Source organism: Hylobates moloch, unplaced genomic scaffold (genome assembly GCF_009828535.3).
Source record: "Hylobates moloch isolate HMO894 unplaced genomic scaffold, HMol_V3 SCAFFOLD_19, whole genome shotgun sequence".
Taxonomy (NCBI): domain Eukaryota; kingdom Metazoa; phylum Chordata; class Mammalia; order Primates; family Hylobatidae; genus Hylobates; species Hylobates moloch.
In genome coordinates this window covers 10836141-10857045 of record NW_026652294.1, presented here as the reverse complement: position 1 = coordinate 10857045, position 20905 = coordinate 10836141, and the positions used below count along the sequence as shown (strand labels likewise).

Here is a 20905-nt window from a genome sequence, read left to right as displayed (position 1 = left end):
CAGCATCTGCATCAGAATAACAAAGAACTTTCTAACTAGCAGAATTCTTCAAATCTGGAAAAGCCCAGCCTGAGAGATTATGAATTTTCAAATTCTTTTATTTTAAATAAAAGAACTATCTTCAAATGCCATTTACCTGGAAGCCCACCTAGCTAAAACAAGATAAACACAAAACTTCTCTGCTTCAAGCAGAGACCCGTCTAGCCTCTGGTGCTGGCCCGGACTCTGTTCAGCCCCCACGGCTGCCTGGCAGGGAAGTTGGAGCTGATGTCAGAGGAGAGTTAGGCACGCACTTTAGGGCCTCAGCCATGCTGTCAGATGCTGGATGCTATAGGAAGCATCGGGCTCTCTTGCTGCCACAGGGGATGTGGTCAGGACTGAGCCTGAGAGGCTTCCCCAGAACATGTGAATTGTGACTTTAAAACACACATACACACACAGACACAGACACACACACACACAGACAGACACACACACACACACACACGAGGACATTATTTCCACTAAAAATTTCAAGTGTAGGGTGGGAAGTGTCTACGTAAACGGGTTCCAATGTGGCCAAAGTCAGCCTTCACAAGGCAATGGAAGAGCTGGCATTTAATGTATAAGAAGTCTGTAGCAGAGGGCAAGTGAGACGGTCAGGAAAAAGACAGCTTTTAGTGGACGTACATAAATTTTCAGGGAGGCCGTGAAATGAGAAGAGCCTGGAGTAGAAACCACCGGAAAGACAGAGTAGGGGTCTAGGAAAAATTAGAACGAGCTCCCCTCTAAGTACACAAACATCAGTAGCATGAACAATCGCCCCTTTCCTGGAAGATGGAACTGTTAGACTTGAGTAGCAAAATAAGGGAAGGAAATATATTTTAACCCAAATTGGTCAGAATTGAATGATAAAGCTTCCATAAGTTTCTTCAATAACTGTTTTAAAATAACTACTACGCAGTAGTTAATAAAATGTGAGAATTCTCTTCCTAAGGATGTTTCTCAATTTCTAGAAGGCATCAGGAAGTATGCACAGCATCGTCCTAGCTATCTTCAGTCTTGCATAAAGATCTCCGTAAGGGACTAGCACATTTGCTTTTTAAGCCAGGAGTGTTGCAATCCTCCTTGAAATTGTATGCCTTGGACACAGAGCAAACAAAATCCCTGAAACCTTAATGGGATTTGTCCAGTTGTACATTTCACTCTAGAGAGAAGGGGGAATGTCTGCTGCCTTCCATTCCCTAGGACTGAGGGCTTTGGCATCATGTGCTCATTCTACAGTTGTACCCAGACAGATGAAGCATCATAGAAAATGAACTCTGAGCCTTCCCTTTCCTGGAATCGGGCAGCCCCCTCTTGTACTCACTTGAATGTGATGTGCAGAAGTATCTTTGCTACAATGGCTGTGACTGTGAGGATGAGGAGAGTTGCCAGACCATAGACTGTCCATCCTGCAAGTGCAAAAGACAGAGCTTACCAGACTTGTTTATGGTTGGTTTTCAAAAGGAGGTCGGCTGGAATACCCAAGTGAGTAAGTCTGGCTGAGGGGCTCCCTGCAGGCCGGTGTGGGAGGGCAGCCAGCAAACCCAGCCTCAGGAGCAGCTGAGACCCAGGCTAAGCATGGGGCCCCAGGTGTTCTGAATACTTCCCTTTGTTCTACAAGTCACTCTCAGGGAGAGGCAGGTAGGATGATCCAAAGTCTATTGGACTCAGAATCTAAAGGGATGACATGCATTTTGTCTCTGCCACTGGGACCACTGTGTAACCACAGATGGAGTTATGTAAACTCTTTGGGCCTGTTTCCTCATCTGAGGAATGAGATGTGTGACCTATGAGATGCTACCTATGAGCTCCACAGCCAAATGATGCACAGGAAGTGCTGGACAGGCCCTTCTCCCCGATCTTCTATGGTGGGTCCTGCAGGGGCCCAGGGCAGTTTGAAAGCCTCCAGGCTAGGTCACCACTGAGGGTGCTTTCCAGTTCTACCAGCTCATAAAGGCATCACTTCCTTGGCTCACTGCATCCTCAAACTCCTGTGCTCAAGCAGTCCTCCTGCCTCAGCCTCCCGAGTAGCTGAGGCTATAGGCATGTGCCACTGTGCCCAGCTAATTTTTCTATTCTTTTCTTTTCTTTTTGAGACAGGGTCTCATTCTATCACCCAGGTTGGAGTGTAATGGTGCAGTCATAGCTCACTGCATTCTTGAACTCTTGGGCTCAAGCGATCCTCCCACCTCAGCCTCCTAAGTAGCTGGGACCACAAGTGTGCACCACCACACCCAGATAATTTTTTTATTTTTTGTAGAGAAAGGGTCTCCCTATGTTGCTTAGGCTAGTCTCGAACTCCTGGCCTCAAGCAATCCTCCTGCCTCGGCCTCCCAAAGTGCTGGGATTACAAGTGTGAGCCACTGCACCTGGTCCTGCATGACTTTTCTTCATAGCTCTCTCTTATCATTATCTGATTTTTATTTTGCTTTCTGTCTTTCTCCTCTAATTTATACGCCACAGAAGGGCAGGGATTTTGTTTGGCTCACTCTATAATCCAGTACCTAGAACAGTGCCTGGCACCACTGAAACACATATATCTTTTGAATGAATGAGTCAGTGAGTGAATGAATGGAGTTCTTGAAAATGCCAATGGTTTTAGGGAGTTTCAATGTGGGGCTCTAGAAAGATAATCTCAATGTGGGAAAATACAGGATTAGCTGATTAGTCACAACGTACAAAAGGCACACTTGCTTAATCTTTGGAGGTGAGCACTTTTCCCTCAGGACTAAGGAACCAAGCTAATAAGAAAATTTCCCTCAAAAGCCAGGACAGACTATAGGCCACAGAGCCAGTATCCCAACCTGCCTCTTAATAAGAAACACCCAAGTGCTTTTGTCTTTATAACTGTCAAGAGCGCTACCTTCAACTGTGTGGCTTCCAGCCCCTATGGGTGGCGCCCAGGAATTGCTACCTGGGACAGTCTGAGGTGGGTGGCTGGGGCTGGTGGTGATGACATAGAGGACTTTGGAGGACCGGGCAGCACTGACACTGAGGTTGGCCTGCTCTGTGATCACCTCGGCCACCGTCTGGTTGACAGCGGGCCTCTCCTGTGGCAGTTCTTCCTTGACGGCTAGAAGAGAAAAAGCAATTAACTGGGGACAGGGGTATGGAGACAACAAAGAGCTGTGCGGGAGGAGAGTACGAGTTATGAAGAAAAGGCCTTCTTCTCTGATTCAATTCTGGGTGCAATTCCTTCCATGGGTGGGTCCCACCAGCCCCAAAACAGAACCCGTCAGGCTGTCACCCTTTAGGAGGCAGAAGGATGAACCTGTCAACTTCACAGAGTGTGGCTAGTCTCATCTCAGACACCTGGGCATGTTTACAGTTTCTCTGCTCCTGCACTTGGCAGCTATGGCTCCCTATGCCTGGAAGGTTCTCTTTTTTCCTATTGATCCAAATGCTACTTGTTCCTCAAGACTGTCCCACCTGCAGAGGGGGCCTCTTCCCATGGGTCTCCTGGAGCACACACTACCTTAACTCTTCTTGAGGTTTGCTATCCAGGACAAAGACAAGGTCTCAAACACCTTCTGTGTTTCTTGTGTCCTGGCAAAGAGATGTGCCCAGCACACATGTGCTCACATTACAGAGGCAGAGAGTGTGGCTCCATCCTAGCAGGGTCTGAAGATGGAAAGCCAGTCTTTTGGAATTAGCTAGGATGTTTAGAGGAAGCAGGACGGACCAGATGACCTTTTGAGAACCTTCCAATTGTCCCAATCTCAGTTGTTCCTTCTAGTTATTCTGTTTTTTATTCTTTTAACCCTCCCATGAAAACTGTCATTAGGCCTACTAAAATAGCCAAATTGACAGGTTTTCACCTCTTTTCTGTCTCATGAGACATAAATGAGTTATGAAATCGGGGCAGGAAAGGAGCCACAGCCTCGGGGTGATCTGCAAATTGAGTCAGTAGTTCCCGAGGCCCAATATGCCCTGCAAGAACTGCCCAAGTCACAAGGGTGAAGAAGAGAAGCCCAAGGTGCGTGGGCCCTGAAGAACCCCCAAGGAGGCAAGGATGTCTTACCTTGGTATAAAACAGCAAATCCTTGGGCCTGATTGATGCGATCAGAGAAGAAATACAAGATGACGAAGTCCAGAGAGACGTTGAAGGACAGAGGTGGGCGGCTCCTCCCATGGAAGCGGGCTAGGACACGGTGGGTGTAGCCATCCAGAAGCTCCACCATGTCCGCCGAGTCCCTGATGTCAAATAAGGGGAAGCTGAAGTGGATGCGGGAGGCCCCCGGAACACGGATGGTCCAGTAGCAGACTCTCCCCGTAGCATAGGTGTCGGGGAAGTCAGGGGAATAGACCACAGAAGACATGGCTGAGTAGTTCCCACCGCAGGCGCCGACGAGAGCTATAGGAGAGAAAAAGACACCACGCCCTCAGTCTGGGCCTCTGCCACAGGCGCGCTTCCAATACCAAGGCACTAAAGCCTTCCTAAGGAGCAGGATCCCATTTAGGACATTGTTTCTATCTGTAAAACCCAACAGTCTTATGTTTCAGGATAGAGTCACAAAATGAATCGCTGAGACTCTCGACAAATGACTGTGGAGATGTTTTTTCCCCCAGAGACCTTAGAATTAGCACACAGCACAGTGGCGTGGCCTAGGTTGGGGCTGGGCTGGAGTCAGAGAGTCTGGACTTGGGACTGGCAGGGCCAAGTGATGGCAGGGGCTGCACTTCACTTGCGGGCATCTTGCGTCTCTCAGTTTCAAGGCTGGAGAGAGCACCACCTGCTCCTGTATCACGGGAATGTGCGACGGCACATGAGACAAAGCACATGGACTACTTGGGCCTCTCTGTAGGGGAGCCACCCGATGAGGTAAAGTCGTCAAAAGAGAAGGGCTTCACAGCTGCTCGTGTGTCCCCAATACCCTTGCAATGCTCCCAGGAGGGACCACGTTTTCAAGCAGGGAAACTGCAGCACAAGAAATGACTTTCTGCAGTGAGGAAACATGCTAGATTCTGAGCACTCTGTACTGAGCACATTTGATTTCTCTGGACTCCTGTTTTTGATAGGCAGGTTCTAGAAAGGGGATGCAGTGATTTCCTGTCTCACATGGTGAAATGTAAACAAGATCTTAGAACTGAAACTCCTTGGGAGGGAATGTAGGGCTAGGAATTTTTTTTTTTTTTTGAGAAGGAGTCTCCCTCTGTCCCCCAGGCTGGAGTGCAGTGGCATGATCTCGGCTCACTGCAAGCTCCTTCTCCTGGGTTCACGCCATTCTCCTGCCTCAGCCTTCCGAGTAGCTGGGACTACAGGTGCCCACCACTAGGCTGGCTAACTTTTTTTTGTATTTTTAGTAGAGACGGGGTTTCACCGTGTTAGCCAGGATGGTCTCGATCTCCTGACCTCGCGATCCGCCCGTCTCGGCCTCCCAAAGTGCTGGGATTATAGGCATGTGCCATCGCGCCCGGCCAGGGCTAGGATTTAAAACGCAGGCTTTGGGAGAGTTCTGGTTCCCTTTAGGATGTAGAAAACAACAAGCAGTCCAGGCGTGGTGGTCACGCCTATAATCCCAGCACTTTGGGAGGCCGAGGCAGGTGGATCACCTGAGGTCGGGAGTTAAAGACCAGCCTGACCAATATGGTGAAACCCTGTCTCTACTAAAAATACAAAAATTAGCTGGGCGTGGTAGTGTGTGACTATAGTCCCAGCTACTAGGGAGGCTGAGACAGGAGAATTGCTTGAACCCAGGAGGCGGAGGTTGCAGTGAGCCGAGATCACGCTACTGCACTCCAGCCTGGGCAACAGAGTGAGACCCTGTCTCATAACAACAACAACAACAACAACAACAACAACAACAACAGGAAATGAATGCTGCTTCTATCCTAACGATGAGAAAAAGCTTAAAACTCAGCTGAGGTCTCGTGACAACCAGGGGAACTTAATTCTACAAAATCAAAGCCCCATCAAGGAGAGTCAGGCCACACAAACAGTTTCATCTTTGAGAGAACACAGGAGGAAGAGGTGACCACCAGAGAAGTAACAAGAAAGCACTAAAGTTTTAACAAACTCTTAAAGGCTGAGAGTGGGCTAGTGTCTCAGCTTAGGGCAACTGGGAGTCCCAGACACAATGGGCATTTTGCACTCACTTGCGAGCTTTTCTGCACAGACCTCCCCTCAGTGCTTTCACAAGTGACTAGGGTTGGCCAGCAGCCCACAGTCCCCCTGAGTGGCACGAGTGTGCAGGAGGTGACAGGCTGCCACTGGGGGACAGGCATGGAATACTGCCCACTTCCTTCTCTTTGCACTTGCAGGAGGGGACTCTCCTCTCTAAGAAAGTAAAAGCCTTCAGCAGCTGGGAGAGGGGAAGCAAATCCTGTTACTCCCAGGGCCACTGAAAACGGACAGAAGCAAAATCTGTTTGCCTCTGGGGGAGGGAGTAGACCTGATTTGACTAGACAAGTCTATACCAAACACCATTTCACAAACCCAAATTTCAGCCTCCTTGAAATTCTCCTTCCTGTCAAAGTAACCAGGTGAAGATTCACTGCTTCTAGGGGAAGAGCAGAAGCAAAAGCCATTGGTCCCTGATTGCCTCGAGCCCTCTTGAGCCCAGGATCCAGCCAATGCAAAGCAGAGCTCTACTACTCCTGGAGGGAGGGCAAGAAATTCTCTTTCCCAAGATCCACCACAGACGCAAGGCAGTGTTTGGCTGCCAGGGAGAGAAGAAGGGTGTGGGAATGCTGAAAAGACCACAGGCTGGTGGCCTTTTCACATCCTGTCTAAGACTCAGGACAGGGCAGGAGAACCAAGAACCACCCCCATGACCTCACCATGAGTAGAGCCAGGTAACAAGCAGCCATAGCCTACCACTGAGGGAGGGAAAGAGGGTGGAGAAAGAGCCCCCCTGTGGCACAGGCATGTGGGAACTCCTCAAAGCTGAGGATGGAACAGGACTACTGAGGAAAACTCATGGGTACCCTAGGCTCCACATTAAGCACAAGCTGACAGCAGCCCGTCACTGGAGGAATTTAAAGCCTGATGTGCATTGAGGGTAGTGATAGAAACAACCCAGCTCAACTTCTGATAGACTGGCTCAGTCCCTACACTATGCAGATCTGCCCAGGTGTAAACACTATCTCAGCCCCTAGTGTTCTTCTATACATAGCGTATGGCATTCAATAAAAAATTACAACACACATATAAAAGCAAGGGTGGGAGGGGGGGAAGACATTGTTAAGAGATAAAATAATCTACAGAACTAGACTCAATGATGACCCAGATGCTAGAACTATCAGACAGAGACTACACGATGAATACAGCAAATAATCTATGGGAGGCGAGGCATGGTGGCTCATGCCTGTAATCCCAACACTTTGAGAGGCCATGGGAGGAGGATCTCTTGAGGCTAGGAGTTCAAAACCAGCCTGAGGAACACAGTGAGACCCCATCTTTACAAAAATTTTAAAATTAGCCAGGCAAGGTGGTGTGTGCCTGTAGTCCCAGCTACTCAGGATTCTGAAGCAGGAGGATCACTTGAGCCCAGCAGGTCAAGGCTGCAGAGAGCTATGATTGCACCATTGCACTCCAGCCTGGGCAGCAGAGTGAGACCTTGTCTCTTAAAAAAAAAAAAAATCTACTGGAAATCAAACAATATCAGAGATGAATTTTTTTTTAATTATAGAATGCTTCATGAATTTGCACGTCATCCTTGCACAGGGGCCATGCTAATCTACTCTGTTTTGTTCCAATTTTAGTATATGTGCTGCTGAAGCAAGCACTGAAGAATTCCTTTGATGGGCTTATCAGGATACTAGACACAGCTGAGGAAAGAATCAATAAACTTGAAGACAGGTCAATAGAAATTATCCCCAAATGAAACAAAGGGTAAAACAAAGTGAAACAAAGAGAATAGAGCACCCAACAGCTGTAGGACAATATCAGATGGTCTAACATACGTGTAATTGCAGTGCCAAAAGAAGAAAAAAAGAATGGAGCAGAAGAAATGTTTGAAGAGATAATGGTGAAAAATGTTCCAAAATCAATAAAAGGTGACAAACTACAGATCCAAGAATTTCAGCAAACCCAAGCAAACAAAAAAATTAAAAACAAAAACAAAAGCAAAAAAACAAAACAAAAAACACACAAAGAAGACACACCTAGACACATCATAGTTAAATGTTGAAAACCAGTCTGGGCATGGTGGCTCATGCCTGTAATCCCAGCACTTTGGGAGGTCAAGGCAGGAGGATTGCTTGAGCCCAGGAGTTCAAGGTCAGTCTGGGTAACATAGTGAGACCCTGTCTCTACACAAAGTTAAAAACTTAGCTGGGTATGGTGGCGCATGCCCCTAGTCCCAGCTACTCAGGAGGCTAAGGCAGGAGGATTGTTTGAGCCCAGGGGGTCGAGGCTGCAGTGGGCCATGACTGCACTACTGCACTCTAGCCTGGGTGATAGAGTAAGACCCTGTCTCAAAAAAAAAAAAGTTGAAAACCAAAACCAAAGATAAAATCTTGAAGGCAGGCAAGGAAGAGGAAAATATTACATACAGGGGAATAAAGATAGAGCAGAGATCTCTAAAAACCATACAAGTCACAAGAATATGGAGCAACATCTTTGAAGTACTGAAAGAAAAAAGCTGTCAGCACAGAAATCAATACCCAGCAAAAATTACTCTAAAAAACGAAGGTGAAATAAAGCTTTTTCAAACAAAAGCTGAAAGAAGCTATTGACAGTCAACCTGTAGAGAAAATGCTAAAGGAATTTCTTTAGGGGAAAGGAATATACCAGATGGCAAATAAGGATACGAAAAGATGTTCAATATCATTGGTAATTAGAGAAATGCAAATTAAAACCACAATGAGATACTACTACATACCTACTAGAATGGATCACATTTAAAAAACAGATCATACAAAAGTATCTGTAGCTGGAGAGAAAGTGGAGCAAATGAAAATCTTACATATTGTTGGTCAGAATGCAAAATGGTGCATCCACTTTGGAAAATAGTTGGCAGTGACTTATAATGCTAAATATGCACTTAGCACATGACCCAGCAATCCCACTCCTAGGTAGGTACCCAAGATAAATGACAACATATGTCCACATAAGCACCGGTACTTGGATGTTTACAACAGCTTTATCATAGACAGACCAATGTTTGTCAATTGGTGAATAGATGAACAGATTGCAATACATCTGTACAAAGGAACGCTTCTTAGCAATAAAAAGGAAAAAAACTACTGATACAGGCAACAACATGGGTGAATCATAAAGCATTATTATGGCCGGGCGTGGTGGCTCACTTCTGTAATCCCAGCACTTTGGGAGGACAAGGTGGATGGATCACCTGAGGTCCGGAGTTCGAGACCAGCCTGACCAACATGGAGAAACCCTGTCTCTACTAGAAATACAAAATTAGCCGGGTGTGGTGGTGCATGCCTGTAATCCCAGCTACTCAGGAGGCTGAGGCAGGAGAAGGGCTTGAACCAGGGAGGCGGAGGTTGCTGTGAGCCGAGATCACGCCATTGCACTCTAGACTGGGCAACAAGAGCGAAACTCCGTCTCAAAAAAAAAAAAAAAAAAAAAAAAAAGCATTATTCTAAGTGAAAGGAGCCAGACACAAATGGTTAAATACTGTGATTCCATTTATATATTCTGCAAAACACAAAACTATATATATATACGTGAACACAATACAGATCAGTTGTTGCTGAGGAATTGGGTTGGGGAAGGGAACTGACCACAAAGGAGCAGAAGGGAACTTGTGAGGTGATTAAAAAAAAAGTCCCAATCTCGATTGCTTATATATTTGTCAAATCCCACTGAAGTATACAACTGAAAGGGTGATTTTTACTGTATGTACATTATACCTAAAATTAAAACCTAATTTAAGAAAAAATCAAGCTTTGGAGAAAGACTTCCTGGGTTCTAATCCTGACTTCACCATGTACTAACTATGAATTTCAGCAGGTTACTAAACCGCTGTATATCTCAGTTTATTCATCTATAAAATGAAAATGATAAGTTTCTCTCTCTTGGGGTCATGAGAATTATTAGCAGGAGTAATGCTTATGAAGTGTTCGGTGTAAGATGTGACACACAGTATAAGCTCAGTAAGTGCTGGGTATTCTATTTTTACCATCATTTGAAAAGAATAAAGTATCCAACTGAAACTGGTATTTTTCAACAGCAAGGGTAGACCTTAAACCTAAAACTTTGCATTCCGTGCTGACAGTATATTTAATTCAGCAATTTTGAGAACAAACAGATGATCTGTACAATGGATTATTAAAATTCAGTGATAATCCAACAGGAAACTTGAAATATAGTAGTCAAGACCTTATTTTTTGAAGGCGAGATTAGCCCGACATATACAATCTGGGTGAGTGGAGGGCCCAGGATAGACCTGGGCACGCCCTCCATGGCAGGGGGCCGGCGTCCTCCTGCCTTCTGTGATTCTCTTCAACCTTCCTGCTCCTCCTTGATTCTAGCTGAGTCCATTTCAGGCACTAGTCAGGACAGGCAGCTTCCCTGAACCCCAGCTGAGTGCTCCACTTCTAGACAGGGATGATAATGGGTGTGTCTGAGGAAACAAACCTCAGCCAAATGGGTCCCAGCCATGAATCAGATGCCACTCAGGATGGAAAGATTCGACTCTTTCTTGGCACCCAAGAAAGAAGGCTGGTACCATATTTTATCAACTCTAAGGGATACACTTTAATCTTTTAAACTGGGATATATCTTTTAGTCAATGCATGTCATTGTTAAACTGGAAATTTTTTTTTCCCTTAATGGTGTATAAAATAATGTTGCACCTCAGAATTGAGGCATCTTAGAGTCTATGAAATAAAATTGCTAACACAGTCCCAGGAGCCAGATCCTACCCATCCTTAGACCAATCACTTTCACAATTAATGTCTTCCCTTCCCACTAAAATAAAGGTTCCACGAAGGCAGGATCTTTATCTTTGGGACCTTGGGCAAATTACTGAACTTTTATAAGCCTCAGTTTTCTCATCTGTAAAATAAGCATAACAGTACCTGCTTCACAGTACTGTGAGAATTAAGGGAGACAACACATGTAAAGTGAATAGCACAGGGTCCTGTCAATGATAAATGTTCAACTAATGCTACAAAATAAGGTCCAATCCAGATGACTGACCCCTCCCTTCAGGGCCTAGAAGCCAAAGGAGTCCCAACAGGCTAGCCTGGGTAGTTCCTGTAACCCACTGTTGACTCTGGCCTACATGTTCTTCTGTTTGGTTCTGTTAATTCAATAAATTATAATCCCTAGGGGTAGCAGAGGCTATGAAGCCCCCGTCAGTGTTGTGTTTGCACACAGTACACAGCTCACCTCTGTGACCTCTCCAAGTCCATGAGAGCTTGCTGAAAAATCAGCCAGAGAGTCTGTGACAAATTACTTGATGTGGCAGTCATGACTGAGCAGTCAGCTTCTGCCAGCTGCCCCTCACCCTCCACCCCCACTAGCCCTGTCGTCTCTCTCCCAAAGAGCAAACACAGCCTGAGTGCTTCTACTGCAGAGGAGCCTGGGTGCTCCTCTAATCGGCAGAGGACAGGAAGACGTCGCTGACACTCTGACTAAGACCCACATGCGAGCCACACTGGTAGCAGGGCCTCATGTTCTGGGAGACAGACTGTAACCTGGTCATTTCTCACCATCTAACTTCTCCAGTATCTTCAGGGAGACATTTTCACCCTCCCAAATCATGGGACAGTCTGTGGTCACCATTTCCAAAGTGCTCAGCCTTGTTCAATGAGTCATAAGGATTTCCATGAGGCGGTACTTGAGCTGTTCAAACTATTTTACTGTCTACTAGATGGACCTTTTTTTTTTAGATGGAGTCTCACTCTGTCGCCCAGGCTGGAGTACAGTGGTGTGATCTCGGCTCACTGCAACCTCCAGCTCCTGGGTTGAAGCGATTCTCCTGCCTCAGCCTCCAGCCTAGAATTACAGGCATGCGCCCCTGCAGAGGCACTTTTAGAGATTATTTATACAGTGCTGCATTTTGTACCTTTCTCAGCAGAGCAATGGGGTGTGAGTTACAGAACTGGCTGCTGTCAGGGGTCCTGTAGACCACATGCATCTGGGCTTCTGGAGGATGGTGTGAGCAGCCTCTCAGAATGCCAGCTTCTTAGTCCTTGAGCAAATGCAAGCCAGAAAGGGCAGCTTCTGGAGAGCTGCACAAGGGGCCAATGTGGTAATAATCAGAACTGGGCATACTTTGTTCATAAAACTTTAAAGCATAAAACTGGATCCGTTATTATGATCTATTTTACTATTGTTAATAAAAGGGATTCTAGCTACTGAAAATAGAAAAATTTCAAATGTGGCAAACAAAGGTTTGAATCCTGGCTCTGGTACTTATTAGCATAGACAAATTAATTCATCTTTTGATCCACAGTTTTCTTATCAACAGGATTGCTACAAGGATTAAATAACATAAAACACACAAAAGCACTTGGCATCAAGTCTAGCACATGACAAGCACTCAGTAAATAGCAATAATTGTTGTTCTAATTAATTCACTTCAGTGCACCTTTATGTGACGGCCAGTACTCTTTCCTAGTAGTACCAAAGATGCTACTTGGTGTGCACTTTAGAGACTATTTCCACAGTGCTGCATTTAAAATTTAATCCAAATAATTTCTACTTGACACCTCCAGTAAAGGCAGTATACTAAAGAAAACATACTTTTATCTACCACACAGCAGATGCCCAATAAAAATGTGCTAATTCAAAGATTGTCTTATAAAAACTACATTCTAGGCTGGGCGTGGTGGCTCACGCCTGTAATCCCAGCACTTTGGGAGGCCGAGGTGGGCGGATCACTAGGTCAGGAGATCAAGACCATCCTGGCTAACACGGTGAAACCCTGTCTCTACTAAAAATACAAAAAAATTAGCCAGGCGTGGTGGCGGGTGCCTGTAGTCCCAGCTACTCTGGAGGCTGAGGCAGGAGAATGGCGTGAACCCAGGAGGCGGAGCTTGCAGTGAGCCAAGATTGCGCCACTGCACTCCAGCCTGGGCAACAGAGCGAGACTCTGTCTCAAAAAAAAAAAAAAAACTACAAAACTACATTCTATTTCTTCTTGATCTAAAATCCACCATTTTAGCCATTTTAAAGTACAGATGTTCCTTGACTTATAATGGGGCTATGTCCTGATAAACCCATTGTAAGTTGAAAATATCAAAGTCAGAAATGCATTTAATACCCTGATAACCTACTGTAAAGTTGAAAAATCATAAGTTGACTCTCCTAAGTTGGGGACTATCTATCTGTGAATCAGTGGTGTTTAGTATATCCACAATGTTATACAATCATCATCCCTATCTAATTCCAGAACATTTTTATCACCCTAAAAAGAAAATCCGTACCTATTAAGCAGTCACTCCATATTCTTCCCCTTCCCCCAGCCCTTGGCAACCGGGAATCTGGCTTCTGTTTGTATAGATTTGCCTATTCTGGACATTTCATATAAATGAGATCATAAAATATATAGCCCTTTGCATCTGGTTCTTTCATTTAGAATAATGGTTTCAAAGTTCATCCATGTTGTAGCATTTGCCTCAGTGCTTTATTTATTTTTATGGTTGAATAATATTCCATCATATGGATATCCGCTTTGTTTATCCATTCATCAGCTGATGGACATTTGGTTTGCTGTCGCTTTTTGGCTATTATGAATAATGTTGCTAGGAACATTGGTATGTACGTTTTTTGTGGAAACATGTTTTCAGTTCTCTCAGGTATATACCTAAGAGTGGAATTGCTGGGTCATACAGTTACTCTCTGTTTCACGTTTTGAGGAAATGCCAGACTGTTTACTTTTTTTTTTTGAGACGGAGTCTCACTCTGTCACCAGGCTGGAGTACAGTGGCGCGATCTCAGCTCACTGCAACCTCCACCTCCTGGGTTCAAGCGATTCTCGTGCCTCAGCCTCCCGAGTAGCTGGGATTATAGGCATGTGCCACCACAACCAGCTAATTTTTGTATTTTTAGTAGAGATGGGGTTTCACCATGTCAGCCAGGCTGGCCAGACTGTTTTCCAAAGCAGCTGCATCGTTTTACATTCCCACCAGCAATGTATGAGGGTTCCCATGTCTCCATGTATCTGCGAACACTCATTTTCCATTTTTTAATTGACATTGCATTCTATTTAAAGTCAAAAAGCAGGTAGTAAACCCTCACACTACTCCTCTTTCCTCTCTAGCACCTCTCTAGTGGCTTCTTGGCAGTGTGAATCCCAAGTTATTTATCCCAAGTTATTTATCCTGTCCATGTCATATGGCTCTCTTCTGTGAAATGAGAGTTATCACAATAACCCCTACTTCAGACGGGTGCCAAGAGGACCTAATGTGATAATTTACATAAGGCCTTCAGGCATACTAGGTACTCAAGAAACATTTATTTCCTTTGTTTTCTCACTTAAGAGTATACCAGGCATTTTGCAAGTTCAGAAAACTTACTCTCCTGAGTTAGAGTGTTAAGGCAGAGAATCTTATAATAATGAACTCTAGAATAAAAGGCTAAATAGATGTGCAGTGCATAGTTATTTGCCAACTAAGCATTAGCAAGATTCCTTAATCATTAGGCAAAGTTCAGTCTTTAGCCAAAACAAAGGTATCAAACTAAGCACTGGTCTGGACATAACAGGATGTATAGGAATCAACTGGCAGTCTCCAATGGGCACACTTAGCTAAAAAAACCAATTGACTGCGAGTTCTGTTCACTAATCCTGTCTTCTCACCCTAAATACAAACACACTTTAGACAATATCTAAGCTATAACATATAAAAGGCTCAGTTATAAACCTTGGCTGGGTTTTATAGTCACCATATATATAGTGGCTGAACTGTGTCCCCTAGAAAGATCTATTCAAGTCCTAACAGCTGGTACCTGTGAATGTTATGTAACCGAGTTAAGATGAGGCTATACTAAATTAAGGTGGGCCCTAAATCCAATGATTGGTTCCTTTTAAGGAGACACACAGAGACACGGACACACAGATACACGCAGAGGGAAGATGGCCATGTGAAAGGGAAGGCAGAGACTGGAGTGGTGCAGCCACCAAATGCCAAGGATCGCCCACAACCACCAGAAGTGAGGAGGGCTTCCCTGGAGACTTTGGAGAGAGCATAGCCCTGCTGACACCTGGATTTTGGATTTCTAGCCTCCAGAACTGTCAGAGAATGACTGTTTGTTGTTTTAAGCCATCCAGTTAGTGACAATTTGTTATGGCAGTCCTAGGAAACTAATAAACCATATGTCATTTTTGCTCAAAACTAGCCATGCTGCCTGGTTGAGATGCCAGTAGCACACCTCCTCTTGCCTAAAGGCCAAAGTCACCACAGACACTACAATATTTCTTGGTAATCTCGAGCCTTTTTTTTTTTTGTCTGCCTCCACTATCTTTAAATCTGGTGCTGCACGGTGCTGTAATTATCATAAAGTCTCACTGCCACAGAGAGGATGCTGGTGGATTATGATGAGGAGTCAGTTGGCTCGGTGGTTAGAACACGATGTTGGTGAGGTCAAGGCCCTGGATCCACTCCCATTCTGAACACACTTTGCCCCTGGCCAATATCTCACAAATGCGGCAGTTTAGAGAGGAGGTGGGTCAGGGCAAACCCAATGCCAGGCCTGAAAAAACAACTTAGAGCTACGCTCTCTTCTCAGATGTATCACAATAATATATAAATCCCAAATGCCTTAAAAAAAAAAAAAAAAGTCAAAAGGGTTTGGAAATTATATTAAACCAAGAGGAGAATAAAGCTGATACTGGATTGTTATATTAGTGTCTATGTAAAATTGGAAAGTTTATCATTTCTGGGTTGTCTAAGCATCACACAATAGGCCATGTTGCTTCAAACCATTTGGCATGACTGTAGCTAATCCCTTTTTAAGTGTCTGTTCTCTCTTCCAGAAGGCAGGGGCTGAGTCTTCACGCACTGTGCTATATTCCCAGGGTCTAGTCACAAGTATTGTCTATTGCCAAGTGAATGAATGAATACTTAGAAGGGAGGGAGGGTGGGCAGGCTTGTTGCTCTGGTCCAAGGGTTCCTGTGCCTTGGGCAGTGATGGGCACAGGGCATACTCACTATCAAAGAGGATGATCCTGCCATCGCCACCACAGGGTTGGGTGTGATCCCCGAAGCAGACGCTGTTGCATTCGGTACTGGCTGCCTCCCCGTACTTCCAATAATCAGGATTGTTTCCACAGAAGCAAGCATAGCCTGACTCCATCCCAGCAAACTGCCACAATAGAGAAGCAGCACATGGTAAGCATCATCAGGGATGTCAGATGGCCTGAAGGAGCCTGGCAGAGTGGGCTTCCAGCAAGCAATTAGCCTCAAGTTCCCAGGGTCCCCCTTCCCCTGGGACCTCCCACTTCTTCCACTCTTGCAACACTTAATTTCAAGCCGACCGATAAGTACGCAACCACCAATATGTTTCCCTGTCAGCGAGCATCACTTTTTAATGTTTGTGTTTCTACCACACTTAATAAGTTTTAAGGGGGAGAAAATCTCATAAACTTAAAATGTGAGTAACAGCTAAACATTTTATTGACTGTTTACTATGTGCCAGGTAGTGAGTGCTTTATAGCTAACCCTCAAGGCAAACACATTATAGGCCCCATTTTACAATTTTGTTTTTACATTGCTATATAGTATTTTGGCATATAGTTCTGTAAATTTTAACACTTGTATAGATTTGTGTAACCACAGCCAGGCATGGTGGCTTATGTCTGTAATCCCAGCACTTTGGGAGGCCGAGGCAGGTGGATCACTTGAGGTCAGGAGTTAGAGACCAGTCTGGCCAACAAAGTGAAACCCCATCTGTACTAAAAATACAAAAATTAGCCAGCCATGGTGGCGGGCACCTGTAATCCCAACTGCTTGGGAGGCTGAGGCAGGAGATTTGCTTGAACCCAGGAGGTGGATGTTGCAGTGAGCCAAGACTGCATTGCTGCACTGCAGCCTGGGCAATACAGTCAGACTCTGTCTCAAAAAAAAAAAAAAAAAAAGATTTGTGCCACCAACCACCAGTACAATCAGGATTCAGAACAGCTCCATTACCCCAATAATTTTCTTTGCACTATTGCTTTATAGGTCCCCTCCCCCAGAACCCCTGGCAACCACTGACCCATTTTCCTTTACTGTAGTTTTGTCTTTTTGAAAATGTCACATAAATAGAATCATACAGTATGTAATCTTTTTGAGACTGGCTTCTTTCAGTCAGCATAATGTCTTTGAGATTCATCCAAATTGGTGTTTGTATCGATAGTTTACTCCTTCTTATTGCTGAGCAGAGTTCATTGTATGGATGTATCACGGCTTGTTTATCTGTTGGGCTGTTTCTAGTTATTCATAATTATGAATAGAACTGCTACAAGCATTTGTGTACTGATTTTTATGTGAACATAAGTTTTCATGTCTCTAGCATAATAACTAGGAATGGAATTACTAGGTCATATGGTAGATGTATATTTAACTTTATAAAAAAGTGCCAAACTTTTTCCAGGAAGACTGTACCATTTTAGATCTGCACCAACAATACATGAAAGTCCCAGTTGTTCTGTATCCTTGTCAGCACTTGTTATTTTCAGTATATTTTATTTTAGCCATTTTAATAGGTATGTAGTGGTACCTCATTATAGTTTTAATTGGCATTACCTTAATGGCTAATGATGTTGACTATATCTTTTTTTTCTTTATTTTCTTTTGTTTTTGAGATGGAGTCTCACTCGGTCATCCAGGCTGGAGTACAGTGTGGTATAATGTTGGCTCACTGCAACCTCTGCCTTCCAGGTGCAAGCAATTGTCCTGTCTCAGCCTCCCGAGTAACTGGGACTACAGGTGTGCTACCACGCCCAGCTGATTTTTGTATTTTTAGTAGAGACTGGGTTTTGCCATGTTGGCCAGGCTGGTCTCGAACTCCTGACCTCAAGTGATCCTCCTGCCTTGGCCTCCCAAAGTGCTGGGATTACAGGCTTGAGCCACCACACCCAGACGACTATCTTTTCATGTGCTTAGTTGTCATCTGTATATCTTCTTTGGCTTCTTTTCATGTGCTTATTTGCCATCTGTATATCTTCTGTTCAGGTCTTTTGCCCATTTTTAAATTGCTTTGTTTGATTTTTTTAACTATTGAGTTGTTTGGCTTTTTTTTTTTTAATTTTACACATTATGGATACAAGTTCTTTGTCACATATGTGATTTGCAAATATTTTCTCCCAAGCTATAGCTTGTCTTTTCATCCTGTTAAAAATATCTTTCACAGAGCAAGATCTTTACATTTTTATGAAGTCCAAATTAAAATGTACCAATTTTTTCTCATCATGGGTCATGCTTCTGGTGTCTCATGTAAGAACTTTTTGCCTAAACTCAAGTCACGAAGATTTTCTCATATCTTCTTCTAGAAGTTTTATAATTTTACATTTTACAGTTAGATTTGGGATCCATTTTGAGTTCAGTATGTAGTCTTGTGTTTAAGTTCTTTCAACTAGACTACTGTTTTGGAGATTCAACCATGTTGTGTATAACAGTATGTCTTTTTTTTTTTTTCTGAGACAGAGTCTCGCTCTGTTGCCCAGGCTGGAGTGCAGTGGCGTGATCTCGGCTCACTACAGCAACCTCCGCCTCCTGTGTTCAAGCAATTCTCCTGCCTCAGCCTCCTGAGTAGCTCGGATTACAGGCACGCACCACCATGCCCAGCTAATTTTTGTATTTTTAGTAGAGACAGGGTTTCACCATGTTGGTCAGGCTGGTCTCGAACTCCTGACCTCGTGATCCACCCACCTTGGCCTCCCAAAGTGCTGGGATTACAGGCATGAGCCACCGTGCCCAGCCAGTATGTCTTAATATGTCTCTTCTTTTTATTGCTGAGTGGTATTCCACAGTATAGGTATACTGTACTTTGTTCTCCATTCATCAGTTAATGGACGTTTAGATTATTTACAGTTTGGAGCTATTATGAATAATGCTGCTATGAACATTCATGTATAAGTCTTTGTGTGAACACAGGTTTTCATTTATCTAGGGTAACTATCCAGGTGTGATATTGCTGAGTTTTAAGGTACGTGCATATTTAACTTTGAAAGAAACTTTAAGATCTTTCTTCAAAGAAGCTGTAGCATTTTACATTCCTACTAGCAGTCTATGAGAGTTTCAGTTGCTCCACATCCTTATAAATTCTTAGTATTTTCAGTTTTAACTTCAGACATCCTGAAGTGGTGTGCAGTGGTATCTCATTATGGTTTTAATTTGTATTTCCCTGACAACTGCTGATGCTGAGCATCTTTTCATGTGTTTATTGGCCATCTATGTATTTTGGGGGGATAAAATATCTCTTCAAATCTTTTGCTCATTTTTAAAATCAAGTTGTCATATTGTTGAGCTGTAAGTGTTCTTTATATATTCTGTATACAAGTCCTTTATCAGATATATATTTAACAACTACTTTCTCCTAGTCTGTGGTCTGCCTTTCATATTCTTAACTCTATTTTTTGAAGATAATATTTTAATATTGATGAGTTCAATTTACCAACTTTTTAAAATGATTCGTTTTTGTGTCCAACTTAGAAATCTTTGTCTAACCCAATATTTTAGGATTTTCTGTTTATTTTTCTAGAAGTTTAGTTATTTTAGGTTTTTTAAAAACTGAAATGTAATTCACATAATGTAACATTCACTGTTTCAGTGTATATTTCAGTGGTTATTGGTATAGTCACTGTGTTGTGCAGTCACCGCCATCTAATTCCAGAACATTCATAACCCAGAAAAGAAACTCTGTGTTGATTAGCAGTTAGTACCAATTCCTCCCACCTCCCACCCTCTGGCAACCACTAACCTGCTTTCTATCCCTATGGATTTGCCTATTCTAGACAATTCATATAAGTGGAATCATAAAATATGTGGCCTTTTATGTCTAGCTTATTTTACTTAGCACTTATTTTTAAGTTATCTGAACAAAATGCATTTACATCTTTATATTTTTCTATAGTTACATAGCCACAGAGTCATCACCTTGAACCTCTGACTCCGACAAAAACTGATGCAAGTTTGTATGGTGAGTTTGTTGGACGTTTTACTGGTGCCAGTCAGAGGAGGTGGGTTTCCATGATCCTTGTAGCAGCCAAGGTTTCCAGGCACTAAAGAAAAAAGAAAAACAAAAGAATTTCGCAACATCTGGCTGTGAAACACCAAGAAGGAAAAGTGATTTGTGCCAGGTACTTTCATCTCAGCCAGTATTTCCACTCCTGAGGTACAAATAAATAACAAGCAACCAGCTTTGAAAGTGGAAGCTTTAGTGTCCTCTGCTAAAAACCATGTTTTTGTTTTATTTTGAAGAGTATGTGAGACTAGGTCTACCTTTAACTAACCAAATACATTAAAAAAAAAAAAAACTGTTTAATATTGATAGGATTTAGTATTGAAGAAAACTAGGAACAATTTCCTAAAAACAGAAAGACTCCAGTAATGTAAATTATGTTTCAGAGTTACCAGAGGGCAGGAAAAGCCCTCTCAGAAGCCCATTATCCTATACCTTCTATGTAAGCTCCTACTTCCTTCAAAAATTCCACAAGTGGGTTTCCTCAAGGACTTTTGGTGAATATATTAGTTTCTTATTGCTGCTGGGACAAATTACCTAGTGGCTTTAAATAACATAAATTTATTAGCTTTCAGTTCTGGAGGTCAGGAGTACTAAGTGGGGCTTATGGGTCTAAACTCAAGGTGTTAGTGGAGCCAAGTTACTCCTAGAGGCTCAAGGGGAGAATCCATTCCTTGCCTTTTCAACCTCCTAGCAGCTGCCCATATGCCTTGGCTTGCAGCCACACCATTCCACCCTCTGTTTCCGTCAGCACCTCTCCCTCCTCCCTCTGTTTCTGTTAGCACCTCTCCTTCCTCCGTT

At 43.7% G+C, this 20905-nt stretch overlaps 1 protein-coding gene and 1 non-coding gene across 5 annotated transcripts in view; both read right to left on the bottom strand.

Moving 5' to 3' along the window:
• KREMEN1 (kringle containing transmembrane protein 1) overlaps positions 1 to 20905 on the bottom strand; it is a 109276-nt gene that overhangs the window by 29168 nt on the left and 59203 nt on the right. For 3 of the 4 annotated variants that reach the window (XM_058431498.1, XM_058431497.1, XM_032140085.1), the window contains exons 4-8: positions 20020 to 20144; positions 16093 to 16246; positions 4046 to 4378; positions 2888 to 3097; positions 1349 to 1433 (exon numbers count right to left, since the gene is read on the bottom strand). In XM_058431498.1, coding sequence (XP_058287481.1) covers positions 1349 to 1433; positions 2888 to 3097; positions 4046 to 4378; positions 16093 to 16246; positions 20020 to 20144 — 907 coding nt within the window. The remainder of the gene's footprint in view (positions 1 to 1348; positions 1434 to 2887; positions 3098 to 4045; positions 4379 to 16092; positions 16247 to 20019; positions 20145 to 20905) is intronic. The other variant, XM_032140086.2, reaches the window with a different exon arrangement.
• On the bottom strand, positions 7646 to 7752 carry LOC116459564 (U6 spliceosomal RNA). The gene has a single exon (XR_004245603.1). It is a non-coding gene; the product is annotated as a U6 spliceosomal RNA (small nuclear RNA).